Source organism: Hypanus sabinus, chromosome 1 (genome assembly GCF_030144855.1).
Source record: "Hypanus sabinus isolate sHypSab1 chromosome 1, sHypSab1.hap1, whole genome shotgun sequence".
NCBI lineage: Eukaryota > Metazoa > Chordata > Chondrichthyes > Myliobatiformes > Dasyatidae > Hypanus > Hypanus sabinus.
The window spans coordinates 114,309,464-114,325,022 of record NC_082706.1 but is presented as its reverse complement, the minus strand read 5'-3'; the positions used below and the strand labels follow the sequence as shown (position 1 = coordinate 114,325,022).

Here is a 15,559-nt window from a genome sequence, read left to right as displayed (position 1 = left end):
CATTTTTCCTTCCAAAGTCAATGACCTCACGTTTACCAACATTATATCCATCTACCAGACCCTTGCCAACTTATTTAATCTATCTATATGTCTCAGCAGACTCTCTGTATCTTCTACACAATTTGCTTTGAATGCCATCAACAAAATTAGATACATGACACTTGGTCCCCTATTCCAGATCGTTAATGCATACCATGAACAACTGCAGGACCAGCACTGACCCCTGCAGCACACCATTCACTACCGATTGCCAACCAGAGTAACACCCATGAATTCCAACTCTCTGATTTCTATTAGTTAACCAATTCTCTATCCATGCTCATACGTCACTCCTAACTCTGTGCATCCTTATCTTATGGGTAAGTCTTTCATGTGGCACCTTATTGAACACCTTCTGGAAATCCAAGTAAATAACACCCATTTGTTCCCCTCTATCCACTGTGCTCATTATATCCTCAAAGAACTCCAGTAAATGTGTCAAACAGGACCTGACTTTCCTGAATCCATGCTGCCTCTGCCTGATGGATCCATTTCTTTCTTGATGCCTTATGATTTCTTCTTTAATGCTAGCTTCAAGAATTCTCCCCACTACAGATGTTAAACTAACTGGCCTATAGTTATCTGTTGTTTGCCTACATCTTGTTTTGTACAGTGGCATGACATTCACTGTCTTCCAGTCCACCGAGACCTTCTCAGAGTCCAGATAATTTTGGTAAATTACCACTAAAGCCTCTACTATAAAATCTGCCATTTCTTTCAGTACCTTGTGATGCATTCCATCAGGACCAGGGGACTTGTCCATCTTCAGGGCCACAAGTTTGCTCAGCACTTATTAACTATTTACATCAAGGTCCTCAACTCCTACCGCATCCACAATATTTCTCATTGTCATGTTAGACATGTCCTCCACCATGAAGACCCACACAACATAGTCATTCAAAGCCTCGGCCATTTTCTCATTGCTCAATATCAATTCTTCCTTCTTGTCCTCCAAGGGACCTACATTCACTTCAGTCACCCTTTTCGGCTTTATATAATTGTAAAAACTTTTACTATCTATTTTTATATTTTGCTGTAGTTTATTTTCATACTCTATCTTCCCTTCCTTTTCTGCTCACTTAGTGGTTCTTTGTTGCTTTTTAAAGTCTTCCCAGTTTCCCACTACTCTTGGTGACCCTTAGCGACTTTGTGCACATAAACTTTTAGTTTCAAGCCTCCTTTTATTTCCTTAGTTATCCAAGGCTGGCCCTCCCCACCCTTACTGTCCTTGCTTTTAACTGGAATATACTTTTGTTGAGCACCATGAAAAATCTCTTTAAAAATCTCCTACTGTTCCTTAACCATTCCACCATATAGCCAGTCAAATCCTCCCCCATCCCATTGTAATCGCTATTGCTTACACATAACACACTGGTTTTAGTTTGAACTATTGCACCCTCCATTTGTATGAGAACTCAGTCATACTGTAATCACTCTTTCCAAAAGGATTCCTAACTACAAGATCACTAATTCTACCTGTCTCATTGCACAGGACCAGATCTTATGTATCATTTGCACATAATACATATTAGGATATTAACTGTCAGGGGTAGTGTTCTGGTTGTGAGGAAGGGAAGGGAGGTGGTTGTTAGTTGGGTGAAGGATCAAGATCATCAGATATTTATAATCCAGTAAAGAATTCAACTACAGTTTAGAGCTCATTCGCTAATAATTCAGTAATTGAAGTTCATCTGATGTTGGTTCCGGAGGGAAGGCAACAAAGGAGGAATGATTTTCTGCATATTCTGCAGATTTGCTCCACTGCAGAACTCAGTTTGTTGGAGTGGAGGTAATGGTGCGATGATAGAGCCTTGCTTGACTGGACGTCACAGATCCAAATCACAAAAGCTCCCTTACTCTCTTCTCCTTAGCTCATAATACACCATTGTCTACATTCCACCCAATTATGCTGACACGTCCTTGGCTCTCCCACAGCACAGTTTGCTCCATCTGTTTCTCCCTGTGCCCTCTCTGCTGATCGCAGTTTATGTAATCTTAAAACCCAAATGCTGATGTCCAGATTAGTCATTGCCGCATATGCAGTGGAGTGTTTCAAGGCACATAAATCATTTTAATTTTTCTTTCACTAATTTGTAAGAGTTATCACTGCTTGGTATGAATTCCTTATGAATGAGATTAAGCCAATCCAGGTGCAGTTTGGTTTGACAGAATCTCTCGCATGTAAACAAAGGACTAGATGGATTGAATGCCCTTTTTATTCCTTTCTAATGTTCTTAATACTCAGTCCAAAAGCATACCTTAAGCTCAAAGCATTGCAAAGGCACTCAAGAGTGATCATATGTTATTTTTTTAAATAATTCCAAGAGCTTAGATGCAAGCTTTATGTTTTGGCACAGAGCTTCACATGACAGAAGCATTAAATTGTAAAACTGAGAAGTTTAGTGTGCTGATTTTTACATAAGTTATGAGTTCTTTTAATGCTATTTTCTGGAATCTGATTGAGACTGTCCAGACTCACTTTCCTTAAAAAGCTTCCATTTGGCAGTTTTGCATCCTATAAGTTTGTTTTGGATTTGGATGCAGTAATCAGAAGTGAAAGGTTACTGCTCTTTCTCTAATCATCCAGTCAGAATCAAAATAAAACTTAGGATGACTCTTTGCCTCCCATGGTTTTGTTTTCTCCTTTTCAACATTGAGCATTCTTTCTCCCTCAGAAAGATGATACTGGAACTTGTAACCATTCTCTTCTGCAAGCAATTAATATTTGAGCAAAAGCTAGCTGTGTGATCAACCCTGGCACCTTGTGAATGGGATTATTTAGTTACCAAATGCCTTGCATCAAAGTTTCATAGAATCATACAACATGAAAGAGCCAATTTTGGCTATTTGAAAACTATCTATTATTGCACAGCCCTGCCTTTTTCCAGAACTCTACAAAAATTTCCTATTCAATTTCTAATCCAATCTCCTCATGAAAGTTATTATTGAACCTGTTTCCACTGGTGATGCAGACAGTACATTTTGGGTCATAAGAATTTCAATGGGCAAGGAATATATTTCTCAGCAAGTTGCCTTCTGCTTGGCTGTTTGCACACACGATTGTTGGAAAAATTTTCATATCTTTGAGACAGATGTCTATGCAAAATATAACTAACGGGAAGTGTTTTGCATGGGAGATTCTATGAATGATTGAAGCTATACAGTAATATATCTTCAAATATTATTTAATGAATGATTACCAACCTTAGTTTGTGCTGTGTTCAGAGTCAATGCAGGAATACCACGAAGGCAAGACAAAAGGGTGGTCTTGTTATCAGTTGGACAGCCAACCTCTTTAGCCAAGTTGATTACTTGTTCCTGTGCTCTCTTCTTACTCATCACTGTACTTGGAGAGAGGGCTGATCCTCCCTTGAAAACAATGAAGAAATTTAAAAACATGAGTTAGTGTTGAAAGTGAATTGTTATCAGTATGTTAATTTTCATCAACTACCTTCCTAACAATTTGCTCAGAAGATGCATAATCCATAAAAATACTGTGTTACAGTAGCCACATTGTGGGTCTCCAAGCTGCAATTGCAGAAACTTTAATAATTTGGAAAATGGGCAGAGAAACCTCTGCAGGTTAGGCAACAATGGTGAAAAGAAAAAGGAATTAATTTTTCAGGTGTGTGCTCTTTCATCTGCTAAATTATCCTAGGCAAGTTTGCTGCACAGTATGCATAGTATCCTAGCAGTAGAAGGAGTGAACATTTAAAGTGCTTTAGTTTGAATAATGTTAAATCTCTGGCAATACTACAGATTGTCTGAGTGAGTGCATTTCCAACTGCATTCAAAAATCTTGGCAACATCCAAAACAAAATAGCTCTCATGTAAGACATAGAATTTGTGACCTCAAGCTTCCATACACTCCATTATTGATTGAGAGAAAGATCATACTTCTGAGAAGCACCAAATTTAATCCATCATAATGTCAGCAGTTTCAGGAGAACAGTGCAGTGCTTTGTTTCTGAGTTAAATACCCAGGTCATTCATTGATCTGACCATATTTGCATGTGTAAAGTCCTACAGGCTCATGGACTCTGGAATACTCAATGTGTCAATTAGAATGCCCTCCATTTCAAAGCAGCTTCTGTATTTCTAAATCATATTCCCAAATAATGTAGCATTGTTTTATTGAAGTTTTGAATGAGATATTTAGTCTACAAGAACACACCACTTCAAGTCACAGTTTCTATACCTTTGTAAAACAGCACTAGCCCATCTCAAACACCACATATTAGGGGACAGTATAATTATACAGAATGCCAAATGAGCTGGTTATTGACTTCAGAAAGAGGAACAATGCGTATGCTCATGTCTACATCAATGATGCTGAGGTTGAGATCTTCAAATTCATACATGTGACTATCACCAATATCCTGTTCTGGACCAACCATGTAGACTTCACGGCCAAGAAAGCTCACCAGTGCCTCTACTTCCTCAGGAGACCAAAGAAATTCAGCAGGTCTCTATTGATTCTTAGCAATATTCATGGATGCACCATAGATAACATTCTGTCTGAATGCATAACAGCTTCATATGGTAACTGTTCTGCAAGACACTCCAGACAGAAGAAGACATAGCTCAGCACATCACAGGAACCAATCTCCTCTTGATAAAATCTGTCCATACTGCTTCTCTAAAGCAGCCAGCATAATCAAAGACCCCACCCACCACAAACATTCTCTTTTCTCCCTTTTCCCATTGGGCATAAGGTACAAAAGCCTGAAAGCATGTATCTCCAGGCTGAAGGATTGCTTCTATCCCACTGTTATCAGACTTTTCAACAGACCTCTTGTATGATAAGATAGACTCTTAGCCTCACATATACATTGTTATGATTTTGCACTTTATCATTTACTTGCACTGCTCTCCTTTGGTAGTTTTTCTACACTTTCTTCTGCATTGTTATTGTTTTACCTTATTCTAGCTCAATGAGCTGTGCATGGCTTTGATCTGTGTTAACAGAATGTAAGACAGGTTTTTTTGCTGTATCTCAGTACAGTACATCAGAATCAGAATCAGACTTTAATTGCCAAGTACCTGTGCACATACAAGGAATTTACTTCCGGCAGATGTTGTCTCTCTGCTCATGACAATAATAATGATAAATATAAATGAAAATATAGATTATACATACAATTAGTATGCAATCCAAGTAATAGTTAGCAGACAGTTAACCGGCAGTTAACTGTTCAGCAAAGTGACCGCAGTAGGGAAAAACCTTCTCCAGTGCCTATTAGTCTTAGTCTGGAGGGATCTGAAGCGCCTATCAGACGGAAGCAGTTCAAACAGTCCGTGCGCAGGATGGAAGGAGTCCTTTATGATGTTCCCCGCCCTCTTCTTCAACCTGGAAGAGTACAGGTCCACAATAGAGGGCAGGGAGGCTCCAATGTGACAATAATAAAACAATACCACTACCAATACCCTCAAATATTATGCAAGGTACATGGTAGCCGTGGACTGGTTGATGGTAGGCTGGGACTAATCTGTATTTAACTGACCAGCAGATGAACTGGGGGTTCCTGAATGAGTTGCCCACACACTTGATGCCAAACTCATATATAGAGAAGAGTTAACGTATCTTCTACCTTTGCCCAACTCCGATGCTTCTATAGTCATAATCTCCAAGACTACTCTCACTTTGAATTATCAGTTGACTTTATATTCTCTCTCATTCATTAAAATTTCCCAGATTAGGAACGACCGCTCCAGTTGGGTGCCTACCTGAAAGTTTCATCCTTGTCCTTCTGCTCCAACACAAGTCGAGGCATACAACCATCCTCGTTAATCACTGTTTTTGTATTCAGATTAAAACATAATTAACAACTTCACCTGTGGTCAGACCTAACCCATTCAGGAGTATCTTCAATTTGAAATGTTAATGGCTTCTATTACCTAACTGCTAAGCTTTCCCAATATTTTCTGTTTTATCTCAGATTTCCAGAATCTGTGTTTCTTTTTAATTTTTAACTTTGGTCTGCTGTGCAATATTGTTGCTATATTGTCACATTACTACATTGTAATTTGCATTTACTATTCATTCTGTCAAAGTTGGGAAAGGAGTTTTTGAAACAAGAACACAATATACTGATGTGACTGTATCATGTGTCTAGCAAGACCAAATGGGGTGAAACTTCTAAGCAATTAACTCTATTACTCACCTCAGTGAATGCCTGACAGCATTTTTGTTCATCATTAACAATCCTGGAACTAATTTTAACCCTGAAACCCCAGTTGAAATCAATCAACCATAACATCTGTAATAGTTATATCGTAAGTAAACTAATTGTAAGATAAATTTATTGAAGTCTCAGTAGAATAATGGTTCTGAATAAGATAAATGTGTTTTACTACAGAGTAAAGATAACTCATTACAATAATAAAGGACAAGGCTGTGACCTTACTTGAAGTACTGACAGCTCCTGCATTATGGGGATATTGCATTCATAGAAATGTGTCAGTCTTATGATTTTCCATAATGGAAAACCACATCATTTGCACATACTTTAAGAAACATGAGCTGAAAAATCAGTTAAATTTATTCTTTTTCACATTAGTTACACAAGAGCAAATCTTAATCCATATCTCAAATTTTGGGCACCAATTTGTGAATTCCATAAGGGGAAATTCCCACAACTAAAAAGCCCATAACCCAGGGGCTGCCTATGATATGTACGGTTTTGGTTTCCTTGCCTGAAGGGTACACTTAATGTAGAGGAAGTGCAGTAAAGCTTCCTACGATGATAAAAAAAATCTATGAGAGATTAAGTAGGTTAGACCCTTAATTCTTCAGAATTTAGAACAATGAAAATTAGATAGCTTTACAGTATAAATTTAGGGAGGATGTTTTCCTTGGGTTTTGGGTCTGGAGTTAAAGGTCATACTCTCAAAATAAAAATAGACTATCTAGGATTGAAGTAAGAAGAATTTCTTCGCTTGTAAGGTGGTGAATTTTTAAAATTTTCTAACCTAGGGGCTATAGATGCTTAGTCATTGGGTTCATTCAGACCATTGGTATAAACATTTCAGAACATTAAACACATTGATGACGGAAGAGCAGTGGATGTAGTGTAAATGGATTTCAGCAAGGCATTTGATAGGGTACGCCATGCAAGGCTTATTGAGAAATAAGGAGGCATAGGATCCAAGGGGACATTGTTTTGTGGATCCAGAACTGGCTTGCCCACAGAAGGCAAAGAGTGGTTGTAGACGGGGCATATTCTGCATTGAGGTCGGTGACCAGTGGTTTGCCTCAGGTTTGCCTCTGTTCTGGGACCCTTACTCTTCGTGATTTTTATAAATGACCTGGACGAGGAAGTGGAGGGATGGGTTAGTAAGTTTGCTGATGACACAAAGGTTTAAAGTGCTGTGGATAGTGTGAAGGGCTGTCAGATTTACAGCAGGACACTGATAGGATGCCAAACTGGGCTGAGAAGTGGCAGATGGAGTTCAAGCCAGATAAGTGTGGAGTGGTTCATTTTGGTAGGTCAAATATGATGGCAGGATATAGTATTAATGGTAAGACCTTTGGCAGTGTGGAGGATCAGAGGAATCTTGGGGTCCGAGTCCATAGGACACTCAAAGCAGCTGCGCAGGTTGACTCTGTGGTTAGGAGGGTGTATGGTGTATTGGCCTTCATCAATCCTGGAATTGAATTTGGAGGCGAGAGGTAATGTTGCAGCTTTATAGGACCCTGGTCAGACCCCACTTGGAGTATTGTGCTCAGTTCTGGTCATCTCACTACAGGAAGGATGTGGATACCATAGAAAGGGTACAAAGGAAATTTACAAGGATGTTGCCTGGATTGGGGATCATGCCTTATGAGAATAGGTTGAGTAAACTCGGCCCTTTCTCATTGGAGTGAAGGAGGATGAGAGGTGACCTGACAGAGGTGTATAAGGTGATGAGAGGCATTGATCGTGTGGATAGTCAGAGGCTTTTCCCCAGGGCTGAAAGGGCTGCCACAAGAGGGCACAGGTTTAAGATGCTGGTACAGAGGAGATGTAGGTACAGAGGAGATGTCAGAGGTAAGTTTTTTTTACTCAGAGTGGTGAGTGCATGGAATGGGCTGCTGGCAACGGTGGTGAAGGCAGATACGATAGGGTCTTTTAAGAGACTTTTGGATAGGTACATGGAGCTTAGAAAAATAGAGGGTTATGGGTAACCTTAGTAATTTCTAAGGTAGGGACATGGTCGGCAGAACTTTGTGGGCCAAAGGGTCTGTATTGTGCTGTAGGTTTTCTATCTTTCTATTAAAGGCACCAAGGGTTATTGGATAGAGCATAAATCTTAGAGTGGTATGTGATGACATATACATATTTTGTTAATTACTTTGAACTTGAACTTCAAATGACATTTGAGGAAAATGATCTTGGTCAGTACCAAAGCATGCACAAGGGGTTGAATCAACAACACACACAAAATGCTGGTGGAACACAGCAGGCCAGGCAGCATCTATAGTGAGAAGCGCTGTCGACATTTTGGGCCAAGACCCTTCGTCAGGACTAACTGAAAGGAAAGATAGTAAGAGATTTGAAAGTAGTGGGGGGAGGGGAAATGCGAACTGATAGGAGAAGACCGGAGGGGGTGGGATGAAGCTAAGAGCTGGAATGGTGATTGGCGAAAGTGATACAGAGCTAGAGATGGGAAAGGATCATGGAACGGGAGGTCTCAGGAGAAAGAAAGTGGGGGAATCGGTGGGGGGGGGGGTTGAATACATGCTTATACTCTTACTTCTTAAATTACTATAGTTTCTCTTTAAAATGAGTTGAGCACATTCATTTTGATAGCTCTCATTTCCCTGCCCTTTTCTGTACAACTGATTCTAACAGAGGATCTCCAAATATTTAGAGTTGCTTTAATATTTGCACAGTACATCAAATTTCAAGATGATTAGTTATATTGGTTATATATAATCTCATTTATTTCATTTAATAGAGCTATCCTCATGTTCCAATGATTGCCAGCTGCAGAAATAAGTAACCTAAAGAAATCAAAAGATTCAACACCCTCCTTATCTATATGGAAAAATATGCTGTTTATCTAAAGGTGTACCTTCTAAAGTCACTTCATTCTAATAATAGATATTAACTGAATGTAACAGCCTCAGTCAAAATTTGATTAGAGGTAAGATTTACACTCAATTACAGAACTTTGCATCAAATACTTCCTCTGTTATCTGTTTCTCCGTTTGCCAGTCACCATCACATTCCTGTCAGTCAAATTATCTCCAAAGTGTAAGAGAAATTATAAAGGAGGCTTGTGAGAATTCAGTGAAATAAATTGCTAGCATTTAGTGCTCCTGTTTGTATTGTGCATTTAAACTCTGTGTTTGAGAAAATGGAAAACAATTTTCCGTTGGCAGAAGGTACGAACAGGGAGAGGTCTGCGCCAGATTGCAAATTATTCCACTTCATTTCGTACTCAAAACTGGGCAAGCAGTTCTGGGCAAGCAGTTTTTATAGAGGGTTACAAGTTGAGCAAAATCTTACTTCCTCTATTTCTGCTGTATGCGTCTCAACCATTTTCTGTTTTTATTTTTTTTTAAATGTCATGTTCTGGATGCTGATATTTATAGCCTAGCACTGGTTAGAAAACAAAGGTGATGGTGCTCTTTGACACACTGCTGGAACAGTTTTGCTGGACTAATTTAGAGGGAAGTTAAGAGTCAAGCAACAGAGCAGAACTTGTATTTTGACCAGTATGAATAGGGATGGTGGATTTCCTTCCTAAGATTATTTTAGCAAATCATTCAAGTTTTCTATTTAACAGATTCATAGACACTTTACCTTAAGTAGTATTTTATGTTCCATTTTGTAAAACTGAACTCAAATTTTCTCAGTAAAGTTCTTAGTTGTGTTCTTTGATTATTAGTCCATTGATATTAGGTTGGACTAAACAGGGTTAATGTCATTTTCTCAAAGCAGCCTGTATTCGTCAGGCTCTACTTGTATAATCTCTTATCTTTCTTCCTCTAGGTCCATCAGTACAACCCTCCATTACCTGACAAGTTTCCTTTCATAAGTGTGCCATTTGCTCAAATGGCAGTGAACTTCCATTTAGGAAAATACATTTCTTCTTAATTCCTGATTGGATACATTGGTGATTATCTTACATTAGTATATTATAACGTTGTCAAGAATTCCAACAGATTCTTCAGGCAAGATTTCTCCTACTGACTTTGACCTATTTTGTCATGTGCCTCCAAGCTGCTCCAAGCTCCAAAACCTCATGCTTAATAATGGACTCCAACATCCTCCCAACCACTGAAGTTAGGCTAACTGACCTAAAATTTCCTGTCTGTTGCCTCCCTCCCTTCTTAGGGAGTGCAGTGACATTTGCAATTTTCCAGTCCTCCAGAACAGGAGCAGTTCAGAGAAGATTTACAAGACAAATAGCTTGAAAATGTGGATTGTCTTACAGGACATGACTTGTATCCATTGAAGTTTAGAATATTGAAAGAGGACTTGATTGAACTGAATCAGGAAATGTGATGTTTTGTAACAGCAGTACAGCGCAAAGACATAAAAATTACAATAAATTAAAAAATTAATAAATAATACAAAACAAATATGTATAAGTGGTTACGACAGGCTGGAGCAGAAAATAATGACTCATTCTTTCAGAGAATTTAAACCACGCTGTCAAAGTAAGCAGTTGCTCATTTAATTGGGAGGTGGGGGGGGAGGCTGGTAAAACATTTTTTTTCTGTCAGAGAGTCATCAGTCTTTAGAACTCTTTTCCATAAATGGAAAGGTGGGTTATTGTTAGGAAACAGCATTAAAAGTTACCATGCACAGATGGAAATGAATTGAAGATGTTACAATCACATCAACCATGATCTCAGTGAATGGCAGAGCAGGTTCAGCTTGGAGGGCAGAGCAGGGGTCCAATCTTGGTCACATTTCATATCTTCATTGAGAAAATTCTCTCTCGTCTCCGAATTAAATGGAGAATCTCTCATTCTGAAAGTATACCTTTAACTTCCAGTATTATTTCCTGTGAGAGTATAAGTATCATGGTATCTGCATTGATAAGTATTCTCTGAAGCTTGTATGCTTCGATTTCTTCAAAACTACATACATTAATTGCTGACACAATCTGCTAAACTATTCTTGTAAAGTATCTCTTTAATCCCAGGAAAGAAACTAGTAAACCTTCCCTGAATCACTTTTGATTCATGTATACTCCCCCTCAAGTAAGGAGAACATAACTGAATGCAGGACTCTCAATTTGCCCAGCCATGTATATATTTTTTTACTTTTGTCGTTTCTGCAATAAAATACAAGTGTGCCCCAGAAGCAACATCAAGGCAGTACATTTGAAACCAATGATGATACAATACCAATATGAAACCACACTACACTGCTGAGAGATGATGCCTAAAAGTGGATGCTCTAACAAATCAAGAGAGTTCTAATGTGGATTTTATCAAAGCAGGTCTTGAAGATATCGCACCCATGGTTGAAAGTAGCATGGATGAACAGACGGGACTGAAATAAATACACATTGCCAACACCATAAAGACTTTATCAACATAACACACAGATGAATATGTGGTCATTGTTTTTGTTTTTACACAGAATGAGGAAATTAGAAGGCAAAACCCACCAGGTTCTAAATAAGAGGAAGCAGATGGAAATACACCCTCTGGGGATATTCCAGTGGCTCTCAAAGAAAAGCTTGAGCCAGTTTGATCAGGATGACTAAAACATAAATCGTGGTCATGCTAGACACATCTGGTATCCTGCTTGGAGAAATCAAGCTACAAAGCTAATTCTCCAGTACTCCAGTTTCCTCCCACAGTCCAAAGACATATTGGTTGGTGGGTTGGTGGGTCATTGTACGTTGTCCCACGATTAGACCAGGATTAAGCCAGGGGATTGATGGGTGGCATGGATTGAAGGGTGGAATAAAATTTAAAAATTGCCGTAAAATGCTGAACAAAAGAACAAAACAGGAAGAATTTCTAAGTTCTATAGCAGTCTTCACAGCTTCAGATCATCTGACACAGTCAGTATTTCTGAAAATAAGGGAAATAAGATTAAAATGACTGGTCATTATGTATCTTCAGACTATTTTTTACCAGGGTGAGACTCAAAGTCTGGTCTAATTGGGTGGCAATTAGTTTCTATCAAGATTCTGAGATTGTGAACCCTGGTAACCTCATTTCCTTTCCTGTGATAGGGAACAGGCTGAATGAATGTTCTATTCCACACACCATCTATCTGTATATCCTCTCCTTGGCCTGTTTTTGAGTTTACTAGATTGCAAATGCTGGTTCCCACTTCACAACAATGGCAGTGAAGCATGTATCACACCCTTCGTTCATCTGTTAAACTCAAGGCTTTAGTCACAGCTACTTCCAAAGTGGTTACATTTTTAATTGTGTATAATTAAACTACTATCATTGAGGCAGTCAGTTGTTTGACTGAGGCAGTCCGATTTTTTTTGTCTATTAGTGAGAGTGGGTGCAAGGTTAGTAGCATGTTATTTCTGTGAGATCAATGAATTTGGGAAACATCCAGTTTTCCTGATAACTACATCTGCACGAAATGCACTGAGCTGCATCTCCTTGGATATCATGTTAAGGAAATGGAACCTTTGGCTTATACAGAAGAATGGATCTACAGGGTGGTTAGTTAACCCAAAGCCACTGTAGACAGGTTCCTGGGTGACAATCAGGAGAGGAAAAGGGAATAGGCAGCCAATGCAGTGTATAGATGTAGCTGTTCTCTTCAATGATGAGCATATCCCTTGCATATCTAAGGAGCTGCAGCACAAGGCATTTTGTGCAGATGTAGTTATCAGGGAAAACTGGGAGGATGCAACCTACTGGGAGAAGCCACAGCAGCTGGGTCTCTGGCTCTGAGTTGGTCTCTGTGGCACAGGGGAGAAGGGGAGTGCAGCACTGATAGGGGACTCCACAATTAGAGGAACGGGCAGGAGGTTCCATGGATGTGAAAAAGACACCCAGATGGTATGTGGCCTTGCAGGTGCCAGGGTCAGGAATGTCTCAGATCGAGTCCACAACATTCTAAAGGGGGAGTGAGCAACCAGAAGTCATGATAATATTGGTACCAAAGACACAAGCAGGAAAAGGGAGGTGTTCCTGAGGATAGAATATAGGGTGTTAGGCAGAAAGTTGAAAAGCAGGACCTCCAGGGTAGTAACAGACTGTTGCCTGTACCACTCACGAGTGCGGGTGTTGACAGAAAAACGAGTGGCTGAGGAATTGGTACAAGAGGCAGAATTTCAGAATTCTGAAATTCTTCTGGAGAAGGTATGACCTGTACAAAAAGGAGGACTAATATCCTTGCTGGCATGTTTGCTAACCTTGTTGGGGAGGTTTTAAACAAATTTGGCAGGGGATTGGGAACTGAAGTGATTGGGCTGAGAATGGTGCAATGGGTATACAGTTTGATGCAGTGACTAGTGCAGTGAGGCTGCGAGGAAGGACAGGCAGATGATAGAGCAAAATTGAAGTCAGTGGGATGAGTTGCAGTGTTAACATGGGGACAAAATTGACAAGGGTAATGAACACAGGACTGAAGGTGTTATATTTGAATGCACACAGTAATTGGAATAAGGTAGATGACTTTGTAGCACAGCTAGCGATTGGCAGGTTATGTGTTGTTGGCATCATTGAGTCGTGACTGAAAGAAGGTTATAGTTGAGAGCTTAACATCCAAAGATACACATTGTATCGAAAAGACAGGCAGGAAGGCAGAGGAAGTGATGTGACTCTGTTAATAAAAATCAAAATCACATCCTTAGAAAGAGGTGACATAGAATCAGAAGATGCAGAATCCTTGTGAGTAGAGTTAAGAAGTTACAAGAGTAAGGCAGCCCTGCTGGGAGTTATATACAGGCCTCCAAACAGTAGCCAGGTTGTGGCACAAATTACATCTGGAGGTACAAAAGATGTTACAATAGTCATGGTGGATTTCAATATGGAGGCATATTTGGAAAATCAGGTTAGTGTTGGTTCCCAAGAGAGGGGAATTATAGAGTGCATAGGGCTTGGCTGCCCTAGTTGACCCACTAGGGAAAAGATAATTGTGGATTAGGTACAGAACCGGATTTGATTAGGGAGTTTAAGGTAAAGGAACCCTTAGGATGCAGTAACCATAATATGGTAGAATTCACCCTGCAGTTTCAGAAGGAGAAGATAAAGTCAGATGTATCAATATTAAACTGGTGTAAAAAGATTTACAGGTGCATTGGAGACAAAGTGGCCGAAGTTGATTAGAAGGAGGCACTAGCAGGGATGACAGCAGAATAGGAATGGCTGGAGTTTCTGGGGGTAATTCAGAAGGTACAGTATAGATACATCCCAAAGATGAGCAGTATTCTAAAGGGAGATGATACAAACATGGGTGATAAGAGAAGTCAAAGACAGCATAAAAGCAAAAGAGGGGAAATAAAATGTAGCAAAAATTAACAGGATTCGGAAACTTTTAAAAACCAACAGAAGGCAACTAAAAGTCATAAGGAGAGAAAAGATGAAACATGAAAGTAAGCTAGCCAAAAATATAACAGAAGATACGAAGAAGTTATTTCTGATATATAAAGAGTACAAGAGAGGCAAAAAGGAATATTGGACTGCAGGAAAATGCCACTGGAGAGGTAGGAGTAGAGGACAAAAAAAAAAGGTGGACAAACTTAACTATTTTGTGCCAGTCTTCACTGTGGAAGACACCAGAATGTCAGGGGGCAGAAGTGAGCGTAGTTGCTATTACTAAGGAGAAGATGCTGAAAGGTCTGAAGGCAGATGAGTCACCTGAACCAGATGGTGTACACCCCAGGGTTCTGAAAGAGGTAGCTGAAGGGATTGTGGAGGCATTATTAATGATCCTTCAGTAATCACTAGATTGTAAAATGGTTCTGTAGATCTGGAAGAGTGCAAATGTCACTCCACTCTAAGAATGGAGGAAGGCAGATGAAAGGAAATTATAGGTTAGTTAGCCTGACCACAGAAGTTGGGAATATGTTGGAGTCCACTATTAAGGATGAAGTTTTGGGGTACTTGGAAGTGCAGGATAAAGAGACCAATGTCAGCATAGATTCTTTAAGGGGAAATCTTCCCTTACAATCTGTTGGAATTCTTTGAAGAAATAACAAGAACAGATAAAGGAGAGTTAGTGGATTTTGCTTATTTAGATTTTCAGAAGGCCGTTGACAAGGTGCCGTACATGAAGATGCTCAACAAGGTAAGAGCCAGTGGTATTACAGGAAAGATGCTAGCATGGATAGCAGACTGGCTGATTGCAAGAGGCAAAGCGTGGGAGCAAAGTAGTCATTCCTGATTGGCTGCCAGTGACTAGGAATATTCTATAGGGACAACTTTTTTTCATGTTGTATGTCAATGATTTGGATGAGGGAATTGATGGCTTTGTGGCCGAGTTTATGGATGATTTGAAGATTGAGGAGAATCAGATAGTGCTGATGAAGCAGGGATACTAAAGAAGGACTTAGACAGATTGGAAGAACGAGCAAAGATGTGGCAGACAGAATA

At 39.6% G+C, this 15,559-nt stretch overlaps 1 protein-coding gene across 1 annotated transcript in view; it reads right to left on the bottom strand.

Annotated features, from left to right (window-relative positions):
- The window catches only part of tg (thyroglobulin), a 350,909-nt gene that overhangs the window by 92,623 nt on the left and 242,727 nt on the right, over positions 1-15,559 (bottom strand). The window contains exon 44 of the mRNA XM_059987817.1: positions 3,244-3,408. Within this exon, the coding sequence (XP_059843800.1) occupies positions 3,244-3,408 (165 nt within the window). The remainder of the gene's footprint in view (positions 1-3,243; positions 3,409-15,559) is intronic.